The sequence below is a fragment of the Elgaria multicarinata genome, chromosome 4, assembly GCF_023053635.1.
Source record: "Elgaria multicarinata webbii isolate HBS135686 ecotype San Diego chromosome 4, rElgMul1.1.pri, whole genome shotgun sequence".
Classification (NCBI taxonomy): Eukaryota; Metazoa; Chordata; class Lepidosauria; order Squamata; family Anguidae; genus Elgaria; species Elgaria multicarinata.
Window position 1 is genome coordinate 37,511,104 of NC_086174.1, and position 26,530 is coordinate 37,537,633.

The 26,530-nt window shown below is 41.9% G+C and overlaps 1 protein-coding gene across 3 annotated transcripts; it reads right to left on the reverse strand.

Annotated features, from left to right (window-relative positions):
• Positions 1–36: 36 nt before the first annotated feature.
• AIDA (axin interactor, dorsalization associated) lies at positions 37–26,213 on the reverse strand. Of its 3 annotated transcripts, none has more exons than XM_063124102.1 (11): positions 26,023–26,213; positions 16,462–16,531; positions 13,762–13,815; positions 10,976–11,030; positions 8,371–8,434; positions 7,996–8,103; positions 6,776–6,834; positions 3,960–4,082; positions 2,690–2,812; positions 1,873–1,990; positions 37–493 (listed from the first exon to the last, which is right to left on the reverse strand). In XM_063124102.1, the coding sequence occupies exons 1-11, from the start codon at positions 26,130–26,132 to the stop codon at positions 397–399; spliced, it is 981 nt and encodes a 326-aa protein (XP_062980172.1). In that variant the 5' UTR covers positions 26,133–26,213; the 3' UTR covers positions 37–396. The 3 variants fall into 3 exon arrangements, with proteins under 3 accessions (XP_062980172.1, XP_062980173.1, XP_062980174.1); XM_063124103.1 differs by having other exon boundaries at positions 6,776–6,787; positions 7,997–8,103; positions 26,023–26,211; XM_063124104.1 differs by lacking the exon at positions 6,776–6,834 and having other exon boundaries at positions 7,997–8,103; positions 26,023–26,211.
• Positions 26,214–26,530: the final 317 nt, after the last annotated feature.

A 26,530-nucleotide genomic window follows, 5' to 3' on the forward strand; every position in this document is an offset into this window, starting at 1 on the left:
CTACTGATGAAAGAGATGTAACAACCAGTGCAATAATAAAAGTTTGATACTGGCACATCTTTATTGCTGTATCAGGTTTAGCAGATGAGGACTTCCCAACTGCCTTTAAGGGTTCTGATATGGGTGTAGAAACCAAATTACAAACTGAACTCACACAACCAGCCGAATTAGGAAAAACTCACGACACACTTTGGAACATCTGTGATAAAAATATACATTCCAAAGAAACCTGGACTTGGGTGGTGGGCTTGGCTGCTGATCCACTGCTGTGCATCGTATGTTGGTCCCATGTGACCAGCTGAGTTAATGCAGCCTTTTTCCCCCTGCCACCTGAACGATGAGTGCTACATAGGCAGCTACTATGGTTTTTGTGGCAAGTGGTTCAGTTCACAAAAGTCACTCTTTGTGCAGTGTTTGATGAAGGTGGAGATAAAGTGGCTTCTTGGTCAACAGTTGAAGTTTCTTCCTCTTGAAGTCAGTGGGTTTTTTGTACCTGTAACCACAAAAAGAAGTGTCCACATTTTGATTTCAATGCTGCTTAAGAATTAGGACTCCTCCCCTGCCCCCGCCACCCCAATCCACACAAACTTTAGTGTGAAACTGCCCTTTGGGATCCACCCTTGATACTCGTAAGGCTCAGAGAGAGGGAAGGAGGCTGGAGAGGCCTCGAGGTACGGCTTTTGCAACCTCAAAGAGGCACAACCTTCAAGAAGCAGCTGGCGCAGTTCTCTCCACGCCAGTGGGTAGGGGAGCTCGGATTCCTGGGGCGGAGCACTATCTCTGACCTTAGATCTAGGAACTGAAATACCTTATAGCCACCGCCACCGCCCCCCTCAACTCTGTCTAGGGAGTCAAAGGATTGCTCCCTCGGGGTGCTGCAGCATCCTGTCTCATGATATATGGTGCTCAATAGATTTTCATTAAAACCTACCTAAAGTAGATCAGACTCCCCTGTCTGTCCTATTAACATTTAATACATCTACATAAGTTTACAGTGGTTTGGGGAAAGCTCAATGTTCTCACACCAAGAAGTCATCTTCACTAGACAGACTAAGAATAGCTACATAACTTCATCCTATCCCCCCACCCCCACCCCAAATTAATCATTGCAACTAACTGAGCCCTAATTTCGGTGGTAGGCTGCCCTATGCTTCAAGTCAGTATCACATTAGTACTCTTAGGCACAATCATGCTATTAATATAAACTTTCAAGCAGTATTCCTAAGATCTCTTACTCCCTAGTAATTCCCACTGGCACTTTTAGTAATTCACTGGCACGTCTGAGTAAAACTGCTTTGCACTGTTACCAATTACCAGTGAATATAAAAGTTAGTTTTCTAAATATGTAATGCAAACTGTTGTCCCGTATATTAAATAGAAGAGGTTAAAAGACGCTTCAGCCATACAGCCTTCCCCAACCTCATGCCTTCTAGATGCTTTGGACTTCAATGAGTTGAAGTCCAAAATTGGCAGGGCCAATACTAAGGAATGGCGGTAGTTGTGGCCCAAAACCTCTGGAGAGCATCAGGTTGGCTTACAAGAATGCTTAATCCCATAATACCCTATTCTCAGTTTTAAATTTAATGAAATCAAATGTTTTTCAAGTCTGACAGCCATGCAGAGTTTCTATCTGGGCTGATATTTAGGAGTCCGTACTAAGTACCAAGAAGGTCAGGGCATCTACCTATCAATCAGTCCTCCGTAGATCAATCTACACAATCAACACACTGTGCGTTGTAGAAGAATGCATTTTTTCGATGCTTTTATAGAAGATGCTCAGCCTCTTTATCAGCCCAGCAGCCTCTGAACAGCAATATCCACTCCTGCATAGCACCATCAGATAGATCCTTCTATTGAAATAAGGTCACTTACAATTCTATAACCATTGGTCCAGGTTTAATTTCATCCATCTCCATGAAGGCAAAGCATTTGGTGCTGGTGAACCTCTTCTTAGGCTTATAGTGTTTAAATTCAAAGAAAATAGCTGCACCTGAAAAGGGGACAAAACCCAATCAATCTAAGCAATGCTTTGTTATAGGGCTGCCATGAAGATGTCTACCATCAGTGGCTGCGCGTTCTGCTATGTGCAATAAGATACCGAACTAGTTAGAAACGCTCATCAACCTGCCAAAGACAAAATGTAAAAACGCTCCCCATCCCCGCTAGACTGTGAACCTTTGCAGAGGCTCTAAAGCCGGGGGTGGGGGGGAGACTTGTAGTCCATGGAATATTTGAATGCAGCCCAGGGCCTCCCTCCTTGCCACACAGCCATTCACCTTAAAGAAAAGGTTACATTTCTGTAGAAGGGACCTTTTTTTTAAGGCTAACTGCCATGCATCCAGCACACCACAATTTTCAGGAGGGGATAGCTAGGGATAGGTTTACCCTCCCCTGCATGCACTGCTATTCCCCACCCCCACCTCAAATCACTCCCCAGCAACTAGCTTTAGAAAAGGCAGATTTCAAAATAGTTCTCCACTACTCTGAGAATTAGCTTGAGAAAAGGCTAAACAGAAAAAACAAATTGCCTGGGAGGGGAGAGAGAATGTTGCTTTGGGCCTGCTCACTTTTGGCTTTGGCCCTACCACCACCACCACCACCTTTTATTGACTAGAAGAGAGTCCCCACCTCTATCTAAATTCAGCTTTGATCTGCTGGCCAAATGCTGTGATCTCCGAGTCTCACACACCTTTTGTTAATTTTTCAACATGTTTCTGAATCTCAATGTCCACATTAAAATGAACATATGTGTCCTCTTTCCTTGAAGCAACTGGGGTGTCTTGCACAGGGGTCAGATCTATCCCATTCAGATCTGTTGGAAGAAAAAAACCATTGGTGTGCTGCTCAGGAGGAAAAGTTCATGCAATTTTGGGAATAGTTAACAATTATCACTGCACTGCATTTCTGAAAACTCCAGGTGTATTGCCTTTCAAAGTGTAACACCTCAATTTTGTGAAAAGATTGCGTGCGCGCGCGCACACACGAATTACATTTCCAAGTAGGAAGTAGTGTACACAACATCATGAGTAACTGATGTCCCTATATAGCTCTATATGCATGCCAATGAAGCCCATAAAATATCAGGGCGCCCCATTGTATATTTTGCCAGATACAGTGTACAAGTATGCTTTCTAACACATATGAATATGCTCAAGAAACATACTATTTACTATGTAGATGATACTTGACTTGTACCAAGGCAGCCCTAAGCACATTACAACAATGTTCCACTGAACTTTCACAAATTCTTCTAGAAAGGGCCCCTTTGAAAAGAGATTATCCATCTTTTTGTAAGGTGCGGTACATTTACTCCTGAAAGGTCACCTGAGATTTTCCATGATACCCTCAAACCCATTTTAAAATATTAGTTTATAAAGATTTATTTTTGGAAATAGTGTATTTAAAAAATGGAGCAAAAATGATGCAAAAGCAGATAAGGAACTACCTTTCATTTATGTTTAACACATTTGCACCATCAGAGAAAGTTAATTCAGGAGATGTCACTGTCATGGTTTGATATGGTAAAATTCAAGAGATTAGTGCTTTATATGAAAGTAACCCTTCTGTAAATAGGAACTTTGATGTCTAAGCTTGCAAGAAACCAGGATAATCTTAAGGCTTCTTACAGAGATATGGAGCACATCTAAAAAGAAGCATCTTGGGAGAATCCCATGAATTTCTTGGAGAATGTTTTAGATACAATTGTAATGAAAGGTAATGTTTTCAAGATTAAGTCAGCAAGTTGGGGAAATACTTACTGTAGGAGTATTAAACAGTTGCCATGTCTGTGCTAGTGGCTAGTAAAAAGATCAAAAGGGTCCAACGATCAAAGCTTTCAGGTGTAATCCAATGCATTCCCCAACATGGTGGCTGGGGAATGCTAGGACCTTTTTCGGTCTAAACACGCATAGGATTGCACCCTTTGTGCCCATCAACCTGATTAATAGAGGAACTACTACCTTTCACACTAACTGTGATATAGGGATCGATGCACTGCCCAGCATCTTTAAGACCAATTTTCTCTATCTTGATAGTAAGTAACGTCATCCCGGGTTCAGATGGCAATCTGGGTAATAAAGTACCTGGGAAGAAAACAGACCAGGGTGTTAAAACAACAGAATCAGAGTCCTTCAGCAACAGTTTCCAGTACTGCTTTTGCTTTTTATTTGCCTTCTGAGCCTGGAAGATTCAGTCCATTGCTACTGGCTGTATCCAAGGAAGGATTGGCCTTCCTAATATCAGAAGACCAAGATACTATCTTGGATCACATACAACTATTCATCTGGATCTGGCAGTAAACCACAGGAGCCAGAAGTGTGTCTATGAGTTCATTTTCAAAGTTCACCATGTGGGGAGGCAAGGAACCATCATTGGCTGAAATCCCTTGCACGGCTGGGTTGCAAGCAGCAGCTGTACTGCATGAACATGTGTAAGCCCTGAAATAAATGCTGAACAGATACACAATCGTGGCACAGTCTCGATAGATGCTATCATTTAGAGCAGAGTGAGGTAAATTTTGACTAACTGGAACCAGATGCAAAATGATGGCTCAGGGATGAGAGCCTATTACTTACTGCACCCCATATTTATATAGCGGTTAATAGCCCAAGTCCAAATCCTTACGTCATAAGATACAGAAGGTTTGACTATTTAGATATCTTCCAAAGGTTGTGGCATATTCACAACTGCCAGTCTTACAAGCAACTACTAGAAGTGGCAGCCCCTCAAACCCCCTTTTCAGGGCCAATAACTATGCCATAAGATACATGGGTGAAAAAAGCAGCATCTGTTGATGAATAATGCTTATAATTCCAGACTGTCCAATCTGACTGACTTTGATGGGGCGTACCCCCTTTCTGACCCCTCCAAAAAGGGGAGCATTAACAATGGCATAAGGCTGGAACTGCTACCATTCGGTAAAGATCACCTTCCTGTATCTTAAAATATCTAATCTGATTGCTTTATGTGGGGCCAACCCCAAATCAAACCATTTAATGCAGCCTTCCTCAACCTGGGGCGCTCTAGATGTGTTGGACTGCATCTCCCAGAATGCCCCAGCCAGCTGGGGCATTCTGGGAGTTGTAGTCCAACACATCTAGAGCGCCCCAGGTTGAGGAAGGCTGATTTAATGTAATCAGCAGTGCAAACCCAGCTGGGAAGGGGCTGAACCATCACCTACATGCCTGTGTCAAAATGGAGTCCAAAAATAATGTTATTTTGCACTGAAATGCCATAAGCTCTGGTGCTCTGAAGGCTACATTTTAGAGATGCGGATGGGCAAACAACACAGAACTTTACATAGCAATTCATAGGGCACAAAAGTCATTAACTGCCAAAGGATCACCGAAAAAGCATAATGCAATGCCAAAGCAGGAAAAATCAAAAGCCATAGCAGGAGAGGCGGGCTGTAAAGGAAATTCTACATAAGAACATAAGAAGGGCCCTGCTGGATCAGACCAAGTGTCCATCTAGTCCAGCACTCTGTTCACACAGTGGCCGACCAGCTGTTGATGAGGGACCCACAAGCACGACATGGTGCAGCAGCACCCTTCCATCCATGTTCCCCAGCAACTGGTGCACACAGGCTTACTGCCTCTGATCCTGGAGGTAGCACATGAACCACCAAAAGGAGATTCCCCTGAAAGATGCAACACATGCTTTGGAAGCTGCTAGAAGTGCTGCGATATGGGGCTTCCTGAAACTTTAAATGTATCAAGTGAGCTGGGAGTTGGGCGGGATGTGATCAACTAGCATCAGAAGCCAGACAACAGTTAAGTGTCATCAAAGATCCCAGGTAGCAACTACAGCAAGGGAAATAAGACATCTGCATGTTTCCAAATCAATTAAGGCAAGTGCTAAACAGTTGCTAACATATGTCTGTCTCTGCCCTTTGGGAGTTATTTCCAATTCCCCATATTCCATGTTGTCCTAACCAGTTGAGAAGTATCTGTTTTCAGAACCTGTGTTCAAAATATGTTTTAAGGTGCATTTACGTTGCTATTGTGAGAACTTTTAAAAACAAATTGAATAAAGCTCACTTTATGAAGTTCTTATGAATTGAAAGGCTTGAACAGTAACACGGAGAAGTATGAACTCTCCCATTCACTACGGACAGCTCAATTGGAGACAAGGTGACAAACCTTTAGCTTTATAGGCAGCCTAAAAATAATTTTAAATTAAAAAAATTAAATTAAACTTTGCAGTGATACAGATATGCATATTAACTTTCATTAATTGTAGAGAGTGAGGGTGGCAACCACAGCCTAGGTAATAGTTTCCAAGTTTATGTGGTTTTGTTTCTAATACTAATACTACAGAAGCCAGTACAACTATATTCAGATATTCTACTGCAGGATCTACCCCAGGGGTAGGCAACTTGTGGCCTTCCAGATGTTGTACTACAACTCCCATCAGCCCTCACCATTGAGTATGCTGGCTAGGACTGAGTGAAGTTGCAATCCAACAATATTTGCAGGGCCACAGTTGCTCATCCGGATATATGCCTTCAATTGGTTTTTTTCAAAGATGGATTTATTCCATGCGATCTTAAGACCTGTAAAGCAATGCAAACTCATGGAAAACACTCAGCCTATATGTTTAATTGTGTGGACACAGGCAGTAAATACAACATCTGGAATTTATTGGTGAGGGGATTGGGTCTGGCTGGTTTTAGCATACAAAAGCTTTAATGTTTAAGTGGAAGCACAAGAATAGCACCACAGCAATATGCACACATTCACAATTAATAGCTATTCACATTAAAATGTGACCATACCTTCATTGGCTCCTGGATTAGATGAATGATGTAGCACATGGTTACACGATGGAGCCATGCATGTAGAAGACAAGACCATGTACAGTTAGGCAGCACAATAATGCAATATGGGATCCATGGAAACAAGCAGATTGTACGAGCGAAGCAAGTACAACAGAAATTACAAACTCAGCAAAGCAGTTGATTGAAAACAGCAATATCTGATGCCCCCAAAATCTAGTGTACACAAGCCACCTCAAGCCTTCATCTGTAAATGGCCTGTCAACAGCATGTTTATACACATCTACTTACAAATTTTGTGAAGACAAACAAAAGACAGAAATAGAACTTCTTGAGACTGTAAGCTAGTGCTTACAGTGATGAGCACAGGGAGAAGGAAGCAACTATCATACCATGAGTAACTATCACATTACACTCCATTCCTTATAAGGGGTACCTGTTGATAATCAACTTACTGCTGTCCATCACAACAAACTATACTTTTACACTGAAGCATGTGGCTCTTATGCTACTCTTTTTGGATCCCACTACTTTTAATCTGTATGTTTTTATGTTTTAAAGTATTTTATTGCATCTTTGATTTTGTATTGCAAGCTGCTCTGGGAATTTATTTGAAGGTTGGAAATATATTCCTACAATAAACATGCAACAACGTATTGGCTGAAGCATTAACTGTCTCAGCAGATGCCTTGCCGACATTGATCCCATATTGTTTGCTTCTTTTTCTGGTTGACCTAGTATAAAAAATTCCCAGTTAGCAAAATTATTTCACATCTGACTAGTAATGGTTTATTATTCTACGAGCCATATGAAGATATATCAGCAAACCATACAATCTTTGAGAACAGAGAACATTAGAATCATCCTTAGATGTAAACTTGGCATGATTACATTTGTACCAGCAGCTCTCTTGATATTGGGCACACTATTCTGAGAAGATTCCACCCATGGTTCTCTCTTTGCTCTCTAACAAACTATTATTCTTATAAGCTGCTCCATTGCCTCCAAGTTCACCCTAGGTAAACAAAATTTCATAAAAACTTCTAAGCACAGATTGCTATAAGTGCATACACTACTGCTATCCAGCAAATTAAGAAATCCTACTAATGACCACCCAGGTCCAGTTACAGATGTCTTCACCCAATCATCTCTGCAACAAGTCTTTTCTCTCCATTTCCCTACCCTCTAGTAGTTCACACTGGATTCATCTAGTTCCCCTACCTGGAACTCTGGCAGGAAACGCATCTGGAGATCCTGCTCCAGCTCCACCCTCCTCCTCATCTTCTTCAAATTCTAAGTCTTCCTCTTCACCAGGGGCTAAGATCTTCCTTTAAAAAGAACACACACACAGCACAACACAACTGACAGTTAACTAAGGCATGCATTTTCATCGCACAATGCATAAGATGCCTTCACTGAATAATATGATTTGAGGCAATACCTGAGAATATCAGTAGCCTCAATATCTGTACAGGGGCCAGAAGGTTAGGATCTACTTTCAGTAAATTCTGCATTCCGCAGACTATGTTCCACAGTTTCTGGCATGGAGTCTAAAACCCTTCTGCATGCATACCTCTGATTTAATTTTTCCTTACCTTGGTGGAACAGGCTGAACATCAAAGGGGAATTCTTTATTATAGGTAAGAATATTCTTTAAGACTGTAAGGAAAGACAATCATAATCAAAAAGCCAGATCAGTGTATAAATGAAATAAAGGGGCAGCGGGTTTCATTCTTGCGCCCTCTTAAAAGCCACTTGAAAGGGCCGGTAACTCCTCACAACGCATTCTCATAAAAGAACAGGACAACAGGGCCACTGTAATTATCATTTCTACGTAAAAATCACAAAACACTCTGAATTTTAATTCTGAAATCGTAGGAACCTTGTATACTAGGCTTCTGTGAATTACATGTTATTTGGGTAATATCAAGCTGTTTCTAGAAGTTATTGCAGAGCTTAATTATTATATGTTAGCCTATATGTAGACAAAATGCCACCACCTATAGTGACCTCTGTCACTTTTAAAATGGGGGGGAGGGAGGAATAAATTGGAATTTCATTTTATTTTCAGATGCAGAATGCCCCCATCATGTTCTCCATAAGCACTTAAGCACATGTGTAAACCTTAAAAATATATCAACAGAACTGCTAAATTGATTGATTGATTGATTGCATGTCTATACCGCCCAATAGCCAGAGCTCTCTGGGCGGTTCACAAATAGCAGCAAGGCTACCCTTACGTCTGCTACAACACCCACTCTTTTGTTAGCCTTTCCTCTCATGACCTAATCTCATTTTTCAAACTTGTGTCCATCCCATCTTGTTGTTGTCTTTTCAAATATCTCAAGACTGTGTACTACCCATCTTCAACATCAAAGCACACACCTTCCATAAATAATATGAAAAACTTTCCTCCACAGCTCTGGGCTTCAAAACAAAGGAATTGGGCCTTTAAAAACAAAACACATTTTCCTTACAGAACACAGAGGTGATACAACTCATCCTGAAAAGTTATGCTTGACACAGTGACATTCATGACCAACACTATACAAGTACAAATTAGCACTTCTATAATTTGGAAAGCTGCCACATTTCTCATACTTCCATTGATAAAGCAGCATTTCTACACCAAGACAATTGACCTGAGAAAAAGCAAAGGGAGGAAAGGTGGGCAGGGGATAGACACATGTTTGAAAAATGAGATTAGGTCATGAGAGGAACACTTTTTTACTTTTCCAATTTGAACAGCTTGCTCAGTTGACAGAAAAACGGCAACTCTCAAGCACTAACAATCCAAGCAACTGATAGTGCTTACTTGCACTGGCACTAGAACTCAGGCCATAACCCCTCAGAATGAGTACAAGCATTTGCTGGTGGTACTTTTGCCATTTGAACCCACACAATGACACACAGTACGCCACCATCTTTTACTGAAAAATTTCCACCATCACAGAGGAAATTAAAGGGGAAAGTAAGGTGTTGCATACATAGGACTCTTCTTCAGACAGAATACCCAGAGCAAAGTGCCAATGCCTTGCTAATATGAGGGAAATTCTGTAAGTACAATCCACCACAGCCTTGGTAACAAGATGGTGGCCTTTCATTTAATGTTTTATGTTGTGGTTTTAGGTTTACAACCATGCTGATCATGCAGGGATGTAGGTTTTTCCTTTTTAATGATACACCTCAGCCTTCATCAACCTGGCACCCTTGAGATGTTTTGGACTTCAAATTCCATCAGACAGCATGTGGTGATTTTTTCAAAATTAGAATTGAAGACACATTTCATCCTTACAGACGCTAAAGGAATCCTTTTGAGGTGGAAGGCAGCTACCTGCCAAAGTGGAACCCACACCTTATGTTTCCGCATTAGTCACTGTTGTGGGAGGACATCGCCAGCGCTCAGCTAGAGGTACAATAGGCACCCTCCTCCAATGTTGGATAATCCATTTTTACACTGAGAATGACTGAACAATCCAAACATATTCAACGCAGCAGGATTACTCACCCTTCCACAAGCAGAAGCCAATTGCTCTGGAAGGAGCCAATGAATCATGCACAGATGCAGCAGGCAGTCTCCTAAGTGTGTATGTGTGGGTCTTTGGGGTTCCTTCACTTAGTTAATGTCTTATGGCACCTTAACAAGGTCTTTCACAGTGCTCAGTTGAGGAAATTCTGGCCCAGAAATTTGCTTCACATTGCCTGACAGAACAGTGTAGCTTGAAATAGAATCATAGAATAGCAGAGTTGGAAGGGGCCTACAAGGCCATCGAGTCCAACCCCCTGCTCAATGCAGGAATCCACCCTAAAGCATCCCCGACAGATGCTTGTCCAGCTGCCTCTTGAAGGCCTCTAGTGTGGGAGAGCCCACAACCTCCCTAAGTAATATTTTCCTGTAGAAAACTGATCAGCTTTAAGATGAGTACCAGCATAAATTTTGGTTTTTATCTCATGTTAGTCCTGCTTAGAGTAAATCCATTGAAATGAATGGGATTTAAGACAGTCTAACACTGGATACAACCCAATACAATTCTTCAGTTATAGCAACTGGGTGTCCAAGTAAACAGATGTAAAAGCCTAAACTCCAAGATATGAAAACAAAACCTTGAGAAAACATTAACACATTTGCCTGTTAGGCACTGTAAGTTATTCTGTTATTTCTTTAAAAATATCCCTTGTAATTAAAAGCAAGATACTTACTTGGTTCTAGTTTTTTCAGATCCTCTAGCTGAAATTCATCCTGGGACTGTGTAGACTAAAAGGGAAACCGTATTACAAGTCTATTATACATTGCTATAGTCAGTTCTATTATACATTGCTATAGCCAGTTACAACAGTAAAAGTAGTGCTGTTGTTGCAAATTTTTTTCATTTCCATCTGTTGTTTCCTGAAAAAGCCCTGTATTTCAAAGAGAAAGCATTCATTCTTTGGGACCCTTTGAATTGCATTGTTTACCTAAAGGGAAAAGGTTATTGAGACACAAAATCCTGTTGATGTTAAAGCTGACTGCTTGCCCCAGAAGTCTAGAAAGCTGGTTCTGTCCATTTATTGCTTCTTAAATACAATGAAGAAGAGAGGATTCTCACCAGCTTCTTGAAGATTTATTAATGCATTAGAAAACAGTTTCCTCTAAATGGTCTAAGTCAATATTTGCTAACTTTTCTAATATTGAAGGAGGAACTGTATGATCATTTTCCTTATTAGACTTCAACATCCATTTCCCAACACATACATAAGCAATAGTCCCTTTAAATTCTAATTAAACAAAGAGGCAAACAATTTATTGATCAGAATGCCAAGAATCAGGACAGGTTTTATAGGATTAGAACCAGGGCAAAAACATCCAAGATCAGGGCTGTATGTTATTCTGCTGGGCCAAGCCAGAAGGACAAGGCAAGCTAAGCCCTGGTGAAAATTGCTAGTGTGGTTTGAGACCAGGCTAGAGGTTAAGAAAGCAGTGACAAGATAAAGATTAAGGCAGAGCTAAGGTGGGGCTTTGTGCTAAAGAACTGAACAAGAAGGTAGCATAAATCAAAGCTGGAGGGCACAGCAGGGTATGGGGCAGGAAGAAAAGGGCGGGAGCAAGCACAGGACAGCAACAACTACCAACCGTCTTTCACTCCATTTAATTAAAAAAGCATCCCGAAGGGTGCTTGCAATTTATATTGCATGGTGAAACGCTGACAGCATGTAAATATCAAAGAGTAGTTATGCTGGTGTTGAAGGCAAATTTAGTGATGCATTTCCTTAAGACTGAAGTACTGGTGGTAACCTTGCCATTGTACATAAGAGGAAGACGAAATGACTCTTTAGACCAGCTTGAGGAAGTCTGCTTTAGACCATCATTCAGTTATGCCTGCTCCCATTTTATTTATTTATTTTGTTTAAGTCAAAGTCTAGCTAAACATTACACTCAACGTAAGAAAAAGTAACCAGGTTCTGATTCATTCCTGCTAACGGTCAGGGAGAGCTAGAGGTGCTTGCCCCGATGTCACATTGAGACATTGCTGGCTGGCAGGCTTTTATCTCTACTCTTCTTTTCAACAAGTCTGGGAGATGAGCAACATGAGATAGGTAGAGGTAAATGCCTGCTGGCTAGCAGCATCTCTCCCCCATCTCAGTATGACATCAAGGCAAACATCTCTAGCTTTTCTCAACTATTGGCAAGGCATCATCAGCACTCCCAAACAACAGAACCTGGTTGTTTTCCTCCCAGTCACACTCCTCCCTCCCTCCTCCCTGGTTTAGGCGCTCCAGGGTAAAGCAAACGCTTTGCACACGCAGGCTCCCAAGTTCAGTGTCCGGCATCTCTAGCTAACAAGATCTTAGTCATAGTAACCCAGCCTTTCCCCAACTAGATGCCCTGCAGAGGTGATGGACTACAGCTCCCATCATCCCCAGCCAACATGGCCATTGGCTGGTGGTTATGGGAGTTGTAGCTCAACATATCTTCCCAGAGTCGGAAGACCTAAAGATGGTAGTGCACGCGCTGGTAACGTCGAGGCTTGATTTCTGCAATGCACTCTGCATAGGGCTACTTTTGTGCCTAGTCCAGAAATTTCAACCAGTTCAAAATATGGCAGCCAGTTTGGTCACCGATACATCTAGGGGTGACCACATTCCACCAGTTTTAAAATCTCTTCACTGGCTGCCAATTAGTTTCTGGGCGAAGTATAAAGTGTTGGTTATCACCTCTAAAGCCCTACATGGTTTGGGTCCAGGTTACCTGCGGGATCGCCTTCTCCCGTACAATCTGCCCCGCGCACTCAGGTCCGCTGGGAAGAATCTACTTCAGTCAGTCAAAGTTAGGCTGATTACCCAGAGAACCTTTTCTTCTGCTGCTCCCAGACTGTGGAATGGCCTGCCGGAGGAGACTCATCAACTTGACAGTCTATTAGCATTTAAGAAAGTTATAAAGACTGATCTCTTCTGGCAGGCCTATCCAGTGGAATTTTAGGATGTTTTTAGAATGTTTTTAGGATGTTTTAACAATGTTCTTTATTCAGTTTTATGTATTTTATATTTACTGTTGATCCCCGCCTCGATCAAAATGGAGAGGCAGGTAAGAATTATTATTATTATTATTATTATTATTATTATTATTATTATTATTATATCTAGAGGGCGCCAGGTTGGAGAAGACTGCAGTAGACAATATTGGGCTCAACGGTCCTCAGGCCTGGCTTAGCTTCATGTGCAGAAGACCAGCGTGAGCCCACAGTGTGCAATTGATCTCTCTAGCTTCATTACTGCATCTAGAAAGATCTGAATGTCATTCAAATGGAAGGCTTGAGAATGCTGGTATAAAACCACCACCTTCAATATTCAAAAATTCATGTTCTTCGTTATTTAAACTCACAGGTTAACGCTTGCTTTTCTCCCTCCTCTTGTTTCCTATGCACTGTAATAAGCCCTTCATAGAAGACTGATCTAGAATACAATGTATGTCCTTTAACATTTCTTAAGATTGGAAACAACAATTGTACCTGCAAAGCTGCACTCCTGAGTTCCAGGCATGTTGCGATCTTAGCTAAGATTTTCTGCAAGAGAAAGGGGAAAGTTGACTAGTTTGACACTGTACTATTAGAATAATGCTTTTACACTTGAACAAAGATAGCCTTTTCCAGGATATGCACTGAGCCAACAGCTATCCTGTTTCAGGTGGAAAAGAGAACCGGTAGAAAGCAGGAATATAGAACCACTTCCCACTTCCATATGTGCAGTCACACTCATGCACAAAGACATGTACATTTTGTCATGCGAGTTCAGCTGTGCCTGGAAACAGAATGACAATTAGCTTCTATACTGAGCTACAAGAGATACATTTCTTCCTGCATGAATATAAATCTATTAAATCATAGTATGAGAAGCTTCCTTAATACTGGAAGATGCAAACAAGAGGGGTAAAGGTGTTCGCTCTTCTTTTTCCTTCACTCATATTCCTTTCTACTCACCCTCTGCACTGAACTAGAGGTGAGTTAGCAGCCTGCTTTTCCTTTCCCAGCTTCACAGCTATGCTTAGAGCCCTATTTCCTCTCCTGAAATTAGAGCTTTGCGGCTGTCTGAACTTGCCAGCTGTCCTTTGTTGCGGAACAGAAACTTTTGAAATCTCTTAATAGCGTACTTGAGAACTGAGGAATTATCATGCACTCAGGAGAGATTTGCTTGGGAGAGATTTGAAGTCACAAGAAATAGAGTTTTAAGGGGGGTGGGGAATTAAGGGATCTATTGAATTGTGGCAAGATCCCAGCAAGCATTATTCATAACAGTTTCTCAGGAACCACACCCAGCACTAACGTTAAAAAGAAACCAAAACACCACAGCTAGACACAGCTAGTGTTTTTCCAAGTGACACTATCCAACAAGACAGTTAATTTTTCAACATTTAAACCACTTAATAACTCATTAAAAGCATTACTGTAGTAATGTACTCCACAAGATAGATTTTTGTCCCCAGTTGATGTAAAAAAACAGATTTTAGAAAGCATTAAGCATCAGCTCTGCTGTGCAAGTAATTATTGTGCTAATAGAAATATACTGAAGACTTCATGAAGATGTCTTTACAGCCCAAAGGGAATTTTGCTTTGTTAGAGGGTTAAAGTAATTACTGGTTTTCTAGCAGTCAGCTTGAAGTAGATTTCAGTTTACTGCTAATCTGCATAGGAATGGGATTTTCATGATTTCACATAGCTAAGTATATAGCGAAGTATAACAGAAAGAAATTATGAAGCAAATACCCCTTTACAGGAGCCAAAGATTGGAGAGGTCACAACCTCAGCGTAAGAAAGTAACTGTAACCAGCCAGAAAGAAAGAAACAACAAAAAAGATGTAACTAATGCAAGAAAAACAGGCCATCCGTAATGATACGCCAAAACACTAGAATGTAGTTGATACTCTTCTGTATTTGTTCATATTCAAAAAAGTAGATGTGAAATCCAAACCAAATTTCATTCTACTTAGACATCCCACATAGCCTAGGCACTTCTCCTCAGAGTTACAAATCCATAAATTTATTTTCAGGTCCCATCTGCTGTTCCTGAGATTTACCGCCTTTTGCCTCATCCTTCCTTCTTGGTCCACCAGGACCTAAATGTGTTCTTTGCCCCTGGTTTCTTCTGAAAATCAGAAGCATATGCACCAAGGAGGCAATGGCAAGGGACAGCCCCTTCTAGTTATTACTGTGAAGTAATTTGCTACCCTAGGAAGTGATGAGAGTCTCCTTGCATTAAAAATATTCCAAAACAAAACTGAAAACTCTTTCAGAGATATCTTGACATTTAAAGCAAGAAACATTACATTTTACCCTTTTGCAAAACACAAACAGTAAGTGGAACCAAATTCAAAAAGGTTAAAGCAAACGAGTTACAGTAATTACAGCAGATATAAATAAATAGAAATTATTAACAGTAATGGAATGTTAACATTTGGGGAGGGTGAATTTGCAAGGGTGCTGTTGCATTCACATCTTGCTTGTGGGTTTCCCATCAACAGCTGGTCACCCACTGTGTAAACAGAATGCTGGACTAGATGGACCCTCAGACATGGGATAGGGTGAGCTGTAGATCTATTCAGGGTTTTCTGTCTCCCAATTGTCTAACAACAACAATGCCCCCCCCCGCCCAATCAAGCTGCTGAAATGTAAAGAGCTTGGGGGAGAACCAGGAGATGGGGTTGTGTGAAAGGACTGCAAGCTTAGTTCCACTACTGAAAACAATCTCTTGGTTTGAAGCATGTGCTCAGAGACAACTTGTTCTTTAAGTATATGTCTGCCCCCGAACCACTACTTTGCATTTGGCTCCAGCTAGTAAACTTTGAAGTTCTAGCAAAAAACTCCAACCCTAAGTAGATCACTGACACCTGCCCACACTGTCTTAGATCACAAGTAACCTGAGCAAATATGTGCACAGAAGAAAATATTGTAAATCTTGATGTCTTTTTTTTTAAAAAAGAAATTAAACTACCAACAGTTTACTTTAAAACGTGAATTGCATGTTTTTATACATTTAGTGTCACACAAAAACCAATATTTGGCAGACCAGCCAACCAACAATATTTTCTGTTTTCACCACATACTAACTGCGAGGAAAAGGTTCAGTCACATGGTTAACTTCTCCAAATGAGGACAGAGTTAAAAACTGCTTCAAAAGTGTATTCCACCACCAAACGAACACACACGATTATGTACCTTTTGATCTTCTGTGAATTCCGAGTTGTTGGGCTGAGATTGGGCCTCTTTCTGTAAATGCCTTGCTAATCTGGAGGGAGGGAGAGAAATATGCACAATTTAAGGGCTTTGTGAAGTCTGGGATCATAAAAGGTGATATAGTGCTCAGAATTTGTAGACAGCTCTCTTTCTATTTTAAGACGGCACAGGCCATTTCCTCCTCAAAAGTGGAATAGAATATATGTATTGCATAGTACTAGAAATGTATAAAAGAATTGGAATGATAATACACAGACTAACTTTTAAGATCTTTTACAAGTTCTTCTACAACTTCCACCTAAAACAGCTGAGACTTACATTGATCAACAATCTAATGTTCCTTAAATTTATGCATGGAAAAGGAATTATGCTATCATGACATATTGCATGGAGATTCTGGTCAGATCATTAAAAGAACTCTACCCCAAGTCCCAAGTTTTCAGTAGTTATCACCTGTTCCCATTCTCTTTAAAAAGCCATAGCATATAAGTACTATCAGCCTAAGCCAGCATGGCCAATGGCCCGGAACGCTGGGAGTTGTAGTCCAAAATATCTGGACGGCACCAGGTTGGGGAAGACTGGCTAGCATCTCTGTAGGTCTTTATAAGGGCACAACAGAAGTTGTTTATGCTTGAAAATATCAAGAATCACACTTTGAGGAAGCATTTATGTGATCAAGGTAGTAATCAGGGCACAGAAAGACTCTCAAAGCAACATCCCTGCTGCCATCACTCTTTTTATTTTTATCTAGATATTTTGACTTGTGGGAATGGAAAGCCTGAAGCAGCTTTGCAACTTCCAAAGCACTTTCTAAGCAGAGCAGCTAAACAAAGAAGTTCCCAATGGGTTGCCCAGCTTCAGTAATGTTCTTTTACATAATAGGCAATTTAGACACCCAACAATTTCATCAAATTTCACACAGATGTCAGACATAGGAATTAGGGCTGGGATGTAAACAACCATATGCCCAGCAGAGCTTCCACATCCTTCTTCCCAACATCAATTCTCTACCCCACTCTGCCCAAAAACTGCCCCCCAGAATGGGAGAACTTCACAAACTTGGAAGGTTATGTCGTACCTAGACACTGAGCCTACATGATCTATTCCCATCATTATTTATATTAAAGCTAAATAATTTATACTTGTTTCATAAAGAAGACCATCAAAGAGCTGATTGTTATTAGTTTCACTAAGGTAGTAGTAACGTGGTTTAATGTTAACCAATAATGGTACAATCCTATGTATGTTTAGCCAGAAAAACATTCTACAACTCCCAGCATTCCCTAGCAGGCATAGCTTGCTGGGGAATGCTTGGAGCTATAAGGCTATTTTTTCTGTATAAAGATATATAGGATCGCACCCTAAGTCAACTAACACATTTACTGAATAGAGTCGGTATTATCAGAAAAGGGTAAAATATGTAGCAGGAATCCACCTGCGAGCAGGAATCACCAAAAAGCCCTTTACTTTTGAGGAGTCTAGATATTCTGCCTCATCACTAATTGATAAGCAAATCTCATTGATATGAGTAGGGCTTATTTCTAAATATACATGCTTGAGATAACAGAGTAAATGCTTAGGATAACACATCCCAAGATTACTTACTAGCCTAGTAGAGTTCTGGTTTCTTCAAGAACCATACAAGTGCCTCCATATGTAGTTTAACATATTTCTATGGTGTAATATACTTTTAATCCCATTTTGTATAGTAACATTTTGTAAGTATTTTTTTAAAAAACAAAGTCAGTACATTTCCTTGTTCCCACTCCCACGGCTCAACATGCAACTAAGGGAATCCCCATTTGTTTGCCTCTTAGAAGAAATACATCACTTCTCAATGTTAGTAAGCCAGGGACAGAACCAACAAATCACAAAACAAAACTGGACTGGTGTCTGATGAAATAATCAAAAGTAATGGCATACTCATATGTCTTCACATGAAAAAAAATTACCATATTACCTGGTAATAGTTCTTTCTACCTCTTCACATTCCACAGGGCAGCAGCTTACAAACTGTGTTCTAAGGTTCCTTGCAAGTTTACCATGTGTTCCCCGAACAAAGCATCAGCAATGGTGGTCAAACAGCCCTGAAAGACAACTTCTCCACCACTGCTGATATTTTCCTACATGAGCATATTAGATGTGTTCTAGGATGCAATCTTGGCTCATGCAGAGCAATGGCAAGACATTCTATACTTGGCCAACCTTCACTGTGCACCCTAGGATACTTCCCAGAATACCCTACAATACATAGGGGCTCCTCAGCAAACAGGTTGATGTATAAAGTCTCACTGAAAAAGGTCTGAAAGCTAATGCCATACCATTCTACTGACAAGCACTGAGGGTCCCTAATCTTCGTTCTCCACAAGTCCAGGAACAGTTTACGCCTCTGTGGCAATGAAAACAACTTGGCTGGCAGAACTGATGCTCAGGCAAAGGGCCAGGCAGATCCCTGACAAAGAGCAAAGAGTGGGGTGTGCTTTACGTTCCTCAGCAAGGACACCCAAGAAAGTTAGAGAGGGAATTGTTTGATTGGTCACTAGCAGATTTTTTCAATACCCCAATAAGTGGATACTGGGCACCCACATTACACTGGAAAAACAGGAATGGAGGAACGCCTTGTGCTCACTATGCCAGTGGTGGGGAACCTCAGGCCAAATCTGCCCCACCCTTGGGGTCCTAACCCACTAACCCATCTCACCAACCTTTTAGAGTTCTTTGGGAGTGTCAATAAATGTGCGGACACAGGTGACCCAGTAGACATTGTTTACTTGGACTTCCAAAAGGCTTTTGACAAAGTCCCTCACTAAAGAATCCTAAGCAAACTAAGAAGTCTCTTATGGATCAGTACCTGGTTAAAGAACAAAGCAGAGTAGGAATAAATGGTAAATTCTCCCAATAGAGGGATATAAACAGTGGGGTCCCACAGGGATCTGTATTAGCACCAATTCTTTTCAACTTGTTCAGTAATGATCTGGAATTAGGAGTGAGCAGTGAAGTGGCCAAATTTGCTGATGACAAAATTGATTCACAGTGGTTAAAACAGTGATTGCAAAAAGCTCGAAAATAAATTCTCCAAACTGGGAGAATAGGCCTCAAAATGGAAAATGCCATTCAATGTAAGCAAGTGTAAAGCAATGCACATTGAGGCAACTTCACATATATGCTGAGGGCCTCTGAGCTGGCGCTGACTGACCAAGAAACAGATCTTGAGATTGTGGTGGACAGAGAGTGCAGCTGCTGTGAAAAAGGCAAATTAGGCATAATTAGGAAAGGAATAAAAAACAAAATTCCCAAGATCATACTCCCGTTATACCAAGGTATGGTATGACCACACTTGGAATACTGTATACAGTTCTGGTCACCACACTACACCTTAAAAAGAGTATTGTAGGGTTGGAAAAAGTGCAGAAAAGGACAACTGAAATGATGAAGACGCTGAAGCAATTCCCCTATGAGCAACAGCATCTGGGACTGCTTAGCCTGAGGTCGCTATTGCACTCATGACCTATTTGTGGGCCTCCCCACAGCAACTGATTGACCAATGTGTGAACAGAATGCTGGACTAGACAGACCCTTGGTCTGATCCAACATGGCATGCTTCACAGCCAAACCCTGAACCAAACCTCAAGATGTGTGCATACTGCTACGCTCACATATTTCTGTGCACCTGCCGATTGATCAGATGGTTGATGAAGTCAGCTTTCATATTACAAGTTCCCTACTTGGAGAAAAAGAAAAAAACCTGGGGAAGGGGCTGGATTCAGTTGCTGCTACACTTCCAGAGAGGCAGTTGGCACATTCAATGCCATCACCTAGTCACCTCCTCTCCTACTATATCATTCCTGACACACCTCACTCAGCACTGGCAGTTTGACAGCATTTGTTTTGTCCATAAGAATTATTGACCTCGTTCGCATGATCAAAAATAAGCCACGCTGCCTATTTAAGCCACTGTGTCTTACTTAAATTGCCGGGGGTGATTTCCCAGGTGTGGCTCTTCGGGTTGTCCAAACATGGGTTAATGGAGGGTTGTCTCCCTTTCTTCATCACTAAAATTCTGACAACAGAACAAGCTGCGCTTAGGTGGTGATTATGGAAATCGGACCACAGTTGAAATAAGCCACAGTGGCTTATTTTGATAGTGCAAATTGGTCCATTCTCTCCTCAATTGTAAACTTACTAGCAGGTTGAAATCTTATACCCATTTACCTGGGAGTGAGCCCCATTGAACTCAATAGGCCATATTTCTAAGTAGGTGTGTATAGGATTGCATTGTACAAATGCCTTCATTTTATTCAAACAATCATTACATTTATAACCAATGTTAGAAATGGAGCAGCAAGTTATTGCAGCCTAAAGTATCAAATATATCTTGGTTTTTGCCAGGTGAGAAAATAGTGAAAACATTCAGTTTAACCAGAAACCATCAACGTTGCAATGAACAAAAGGATGTTTTATTATTTGGGATTAGAAATAGTCTCCCTAGACAGAATAATCAAGAAACAGAAGAAACAATACAACAATTGTATAAAATTGTTTTGTATGTCTGTATGTGAATGGTATTATATTCCATTACTATATTGCATTTTTACAGTTTTACTCTTTTACTCAAAGACATTTGGCTAAAGGTAATAAAATGAAAATGAAATAAAAAACTGAATGGGATGATTTTATATATACACTGTATACTAGAAGCAATTATTCCTCTTTCAAAAACTATTCCAAACTCTCTTAAATAGTGCCTGTCGCTAGCTTAACATAACTGAGTTTGAGTTGTATATCAATACAGTACTCAGTGATTGTAATTATATAATACTGTAGAGAGCCTTACATAATTCTAAAGTTATTAGAACCCATTTTGAGGAAGTAAACTGTGACTAACACAAATATTTTAAGATGCTGCTTTAAAAAGCATTTCATTCATTTTAAAAAAGAAAATAGTTCATGGCTTAAATCCAATATCATGCTGGCAGATATCTGACTTTCTTCCACTCCCCTCAGCTGCAGCCCGCACTGCCTGAAAACCTGCTCTGGAGGGTTTTCCAGTCTTCTGGAGCAGATTTTGAGGGCACGTACGTAGGGTGCGTAGGGTGCATAGGGGAGGGAGAATCATTCACTTCCTAATTCCTCTGATGGAAGTAGTTCTGTCAGTGGAATGACAGCACTAGATTTCATTCAATGAAGGCGGGTGTGTGTGTTTTGATTTCCCCCAAATTTGTAAATTTTGCACCAGAAACATCAGAACACAGGCCTGGCGGGGTGTGTATGTGTGTCCAGTGCCTACCAGGTTTCCCAACACTTTCTACCTTTCTAATAACCCTTGAGACAAGCCACTCTTATTCCTATTTTAAAGATGCAAAACTGATGTTGAAAGAAAGCAATTTGTCGAAGGCCACACAATGAATCAAGTTGGCAAAAGTCTAACTTGGGTCCGAGGGATCTGGATTCAAGTCCAAATCTGCCCACAGGATCACACTGTCCTGTCTTTCCTCAAAATACAGGACCATATTTACCATTTCCAGATTTCACAACTATCTCTTTTAGGACTGGCATACACGCCTATATCAAAACCATAATTGTCAGTTGTTTTATTAGTCCCAGTATATTATGATATTATTGTATATTATATTATTGTAAGTGGTTTTTAGCTGTTTTATATTTTTATATTATGTTTTTGTTCTTTAGTTTTTGTGAACAGTCTAGAGAGCTTTCACTACTGGGCACTATAGAAATTAAATAAATGAAATGAAATGAAAATACTAACTAAAAGTAGTGTGGAAAAAAACCCTGTAAGATAGTTCAAAGGACGTGGTGTTATGCTCCACCACTTAAATTGTTGCCAAGGGAAATGAATTACTGTTGGTCACACTATCATTACTGTTCTCTGCTGACCTAGCCATTTACAATGGTAATGAGTATTATCACTTTAGCTGCCCTGTTTATCCCGCTTCTAAAACCTGTGAAAGTTTTGAGAGGCCCAACAAAGCAGTGAAATCCCTATCCCAGAAGCACTGGCATTGGTCACTTACGTTTTCCAATGATTTTTGAAAGTAGTGCATAAACTGGATCTAACAAGTTTTTAAAAAATCAAGAGAAACACAACCCCATACCATGACATTCTATAGTATTTTCTATGTTAAATCTGTATGAAGTTCCATAGTAAATATAGTCTTGTATCCAGGATCTGTCTTCCATAGACAGAAATTCTTTACTCACAGAGGTTGCCTTGGCTTGATTTTCAGGCATCCCCTTCTTCCCAGCTTACCGCATTCAGCAATGTCTTCTGACCCATTGACTCAGTTCACACATTACAACACCCCATCATGGGTTAATTTACCCTTCAGGAACTGCAGTGCATGCCGGCCACCATTATGAATAAGCAACACTGATTGGTTGTCGTGTGAAACCAGCCAGCAGGGTTTATTTGGGGGTTAAACAACACTCACATCACCCACAGCATTTTCAGGGCTCTGGAAGGTCTGCCATAGGGAATTTTGCTTCCACCAGACCAATTGCACATGCCTGAAGCTGTATCCAACCCACTACCCACAGAAATAAATTGCCATGTTATTGAAATGCTCATTGACCTCATGTTATGTGTTAGGTATAGCCATTTCTATTTTCTATTGTAAACCACTTTGAACACTTTGTGGAAAACCAGTACATAAATCTAATCTCCCTTTTCATCTCACCTTTAAGAGGATAGTAGTGCCCTACCTTTAACTGAATAACATAGTTAATTGGAGGCCTTATGGTGACAATGCAAAAGTCATGGACCCCATATTTTAGCAGGCATATGGTAACTCTCAGTTTATCCAGACAACACAGACACATCAAAGAAATGGAAGTCTTGCATTCTTTGTACAAAACCTCTGATGCAGTATTTGTCATTTACCTTGAGTGGATTGTCTTGTATATAACGTTTTACTGACAATTTATACTTAAGGGTACTGAACCCCTTTTAGCCCAAGGGCCAAATTCAATTTTGGAGAAAGCTCAAGGTGTGGTGGGGGAGAATCATAATCCAATGGTGGGTAGGGCCAAAGGTGATAGGGGGCAGGGGCAAAATGCCAGCATATTTTAGCCTAAAGCTCTTCCAAAAAATTAACTAAACCTTAGGAGAGCAAAAGCTGAGAAACCACCAAAAGATTGGGGGGCGGAGTGGGGAGAAGCAGGAACAAACTGGTGACATGGAACCCCACAGGGCCAGATTGAAATTCCAGGAGGGCCAGATTTAGCTCCTGGCCCTGATTTACAGCAATGATATACCATCAGTGATTATAACCCCTATTCAGACTGTTCTTTTCAGATCATGCAAGTTTTGATTGTGGACATTTGTGGGACCAACCCTCAACAAGATCGCCTGTTCCAAGTAGGAGGGATGAGGAAGGAGAGATGCTGCACATCTCTGTGGTTATGGTCATCTTCCCTTCCTCTTCCCCCCACCCCCATCCCACCCGTTTCATAGATGAAAGCAAAAAACATAGATTTTGGCTTCCTAGTAATAGTTTCAACATTTATTTTTAATAACCCTTGCAGTGGAAAATAAATATTTGAGCATAGAGAGAGAAAGGATGCATGGGATGTAACTTTATAAGAGTGAATGAGAGGAGGATGTAATTGGGCTCACTGGACTACTCAGCAGCATACATCATGATGCTGTGACAAGGCATCTACAATCCATGGGAGCCCTGGAACAGGCTTCAGCGAATGTAAACAGAAGGGATAGGAGTTCCACCTTATTTGCCACCTGTTTGATGCTCAGGGAGAGACGCTCCAATGTTGGGGAAGGGGGCAAGAGAGGGAAAGACATTTGGACATTTTGAAAGAACTTGTAACGCTCAGCACAAACTTATTTGAAAGGTATATCCTGAATGTGTGCATATTATGGTTAGAAGCCGAAAAACTACTCATCTCATTCTGTAAGCTGGAGGAGTTTGTGTGTCAGACATTTTCTTAAACGGGAGCTGTCCCTGTGCCACACTGATTTTGAAGCCACAGAATGTTTTAGTACGCAGTTTGCATAAACACCCTGTGATTTCAAAATTGTGTGTGCACGTGTGCTGGGGGGAGGGCAGCTGTTCAAAAAGGGTCAAATTCCACCGTGCTAGTGCAAGCCCTTTGCATGAGACTAAGTGTTTCTTTGGATCTCAGTCTCTTTCCTGGCCTTTTGTAGGCTTGAGTCAAGACAAGAACAGCAGTCATAATTGCTTCTCAGCAAGCTGTTACTATTATTCAAAATCCGAATGTGTCAGTTCAGTACACATCAGTGAAACATGAAAGCTCGGTGGGAAAGCAAGGCCAAGTTTATCAGATTTTATGGAGAGCAGAAGTTCTATATCAGGAATTGTTGCACAAAAGGGAGTGTACTCGCAGGCAGATTTTCACACCGTTGTAACAGAAGCAGTTACACCAGCAGACAACTTTCTTCCACTTCATACAGCCTTCCCCAACCTGGTCCCCCCCCAGATGTTTTGACTTCAATTCCCATCAGCCCCAGCCAGAATGGCCAATGATCAGGAATGCTGGGAACTGTTGTCAAAAACATCTGGAGGGCATCAGGTTGAGGAGGGATGCACAACAACTGTTAGATCTGCAAAGGAACCCTGTACACAACACAACTGCCAACTCTAGGAAAGACAGAGAGGGAAAGGCAACATCCAGATTAACAATGTAGAAACAACAGGTGGCTCCCAGAGGCAAAACTTTCACTGGATGCCACAAGGCTGTAAAACATAAATAGTGCAGAGCCTGGAGAAGCAACACAGTGTTAACAGGACCATTTTGCCCACAATTCTATTTTTACATTACTTTTAATGTTACAAGCAGGTATAGAGACACATCCATGACCAGGAGAGGAAGGGGCTGAAGTCTCTCTGCATAACTCTCTTTCCCGCCCCTCCCAACTACACGAACCCAATCCTACAGGACAAGATTTAGGTATAGAGATGAGGGCTGTGGTGGAAGCGATCCTGTTCACTCTGCCAGGGTTTCCCGATGCACCCCGATCCCCACCATAACCTTCGCATCGAACAAAGCCTTCTAAAGGGAGGCATCTAAAGCGGGTTCTACTTAGAACCGCTCACAGCCTTTAGATTCTCGCCCACCCATCTTCTCCGTGTAAAGCAGCCTCGTCAACTTATCACCCTCCAGAGGTTTTGGACTACAATCCCCCATCATTCCCGTCCACGTGCCGGGAGGGCTGGGGTTGATGGGAGTTGTAGTCCCAAATAACTGGAGGGCTCCCGATTGGGGAAATGCTGGTCTAAAGCCTTGCTGGAGAATTCCGAGCCTCTCTCCGACTCCGGTCCTTCAGCCCTCCGCCCCACCCAGAGCTTTTCCAGTGCCTGCCCTTTGGGTCACCCGCCCCCCCGGGCTCCGCCCAGAAGCTCCAGAGCCACCCCAAAGCCCCCGAGTGCCTCAACTTCTCGCCCCAACCAGTGCCCCTCGCCCCTTTCAGCAGCTTTCCCTGAGCCAGCTCGCCAGCCCAGTCGCTCGGAGCCGCCGCCCACCAGCCACCCCCACCCCGCACGCACTCACATCTGATACTCGTCTATCGCCTCCACGAGCTGCCCCCAGGAGTCGAAGTCGGTCCCTTTCCTGAAGCTGGCGCCCCAGCGCTGCAGGAGGCTCCGGGCCGCTTCCGACATGGTCCCAGCGCTGCTAGGGCACCATGCTCACCCCGGGGCCCTGCCGGGGAGTGGGGGGGAGGGAGGGAGGGAGGGAAGGAGGGCTCGCGCCGGGCAACCGCCACTCCGTTCAGCCCAGCAACACCGCTAGTCAGCCACCGACCAAGCCCATCTGCCACCGCAACCAAACCTGGCGGCCGCCTCTGACCAGCTCCGCCTCCCACCCGCATCATGTTCGGTTGTGCCAGACCCGCCTCCCTCTCCTTCCCAAGCGCAATGAAACTGGAGCCGTGGCTGGCATTGTCGGTTCCCGATGGAGGGCGCGGTCATAGACCTAAAATCTGTAGACTGACAACGCCATTGTCTAAGACGGGACTTCTGGGTTACTTTGGACGCCCTTTCCCGCATGGCTGCGGTGT

Bases quoted from the DNA above. Each gene is read 5' to 3' on its own strand.
- AIDA (XM_063124102.1), bottom strand. From the start codon at position 26,132: ATGTCGGAAGCGGCCCGGAGCCTCCTGCAGCGCTGGGGCGCCAGCTTC. The intron at 2,813-3,959 runs GTAGTAGTTCCT...TTCTTCCAACAG, and splicing joins TATCACAGTTAGTGTGAAAG to ATCTGAATGGGATAGATCTG. The intron at 1,991-2,689 runs GTGTGTGAGACT...TCCCCTTTTCAG, and splicing joins TGTTGAAAAATTAACAAAAG to GTGCAGCTATTTTCTTTGAA.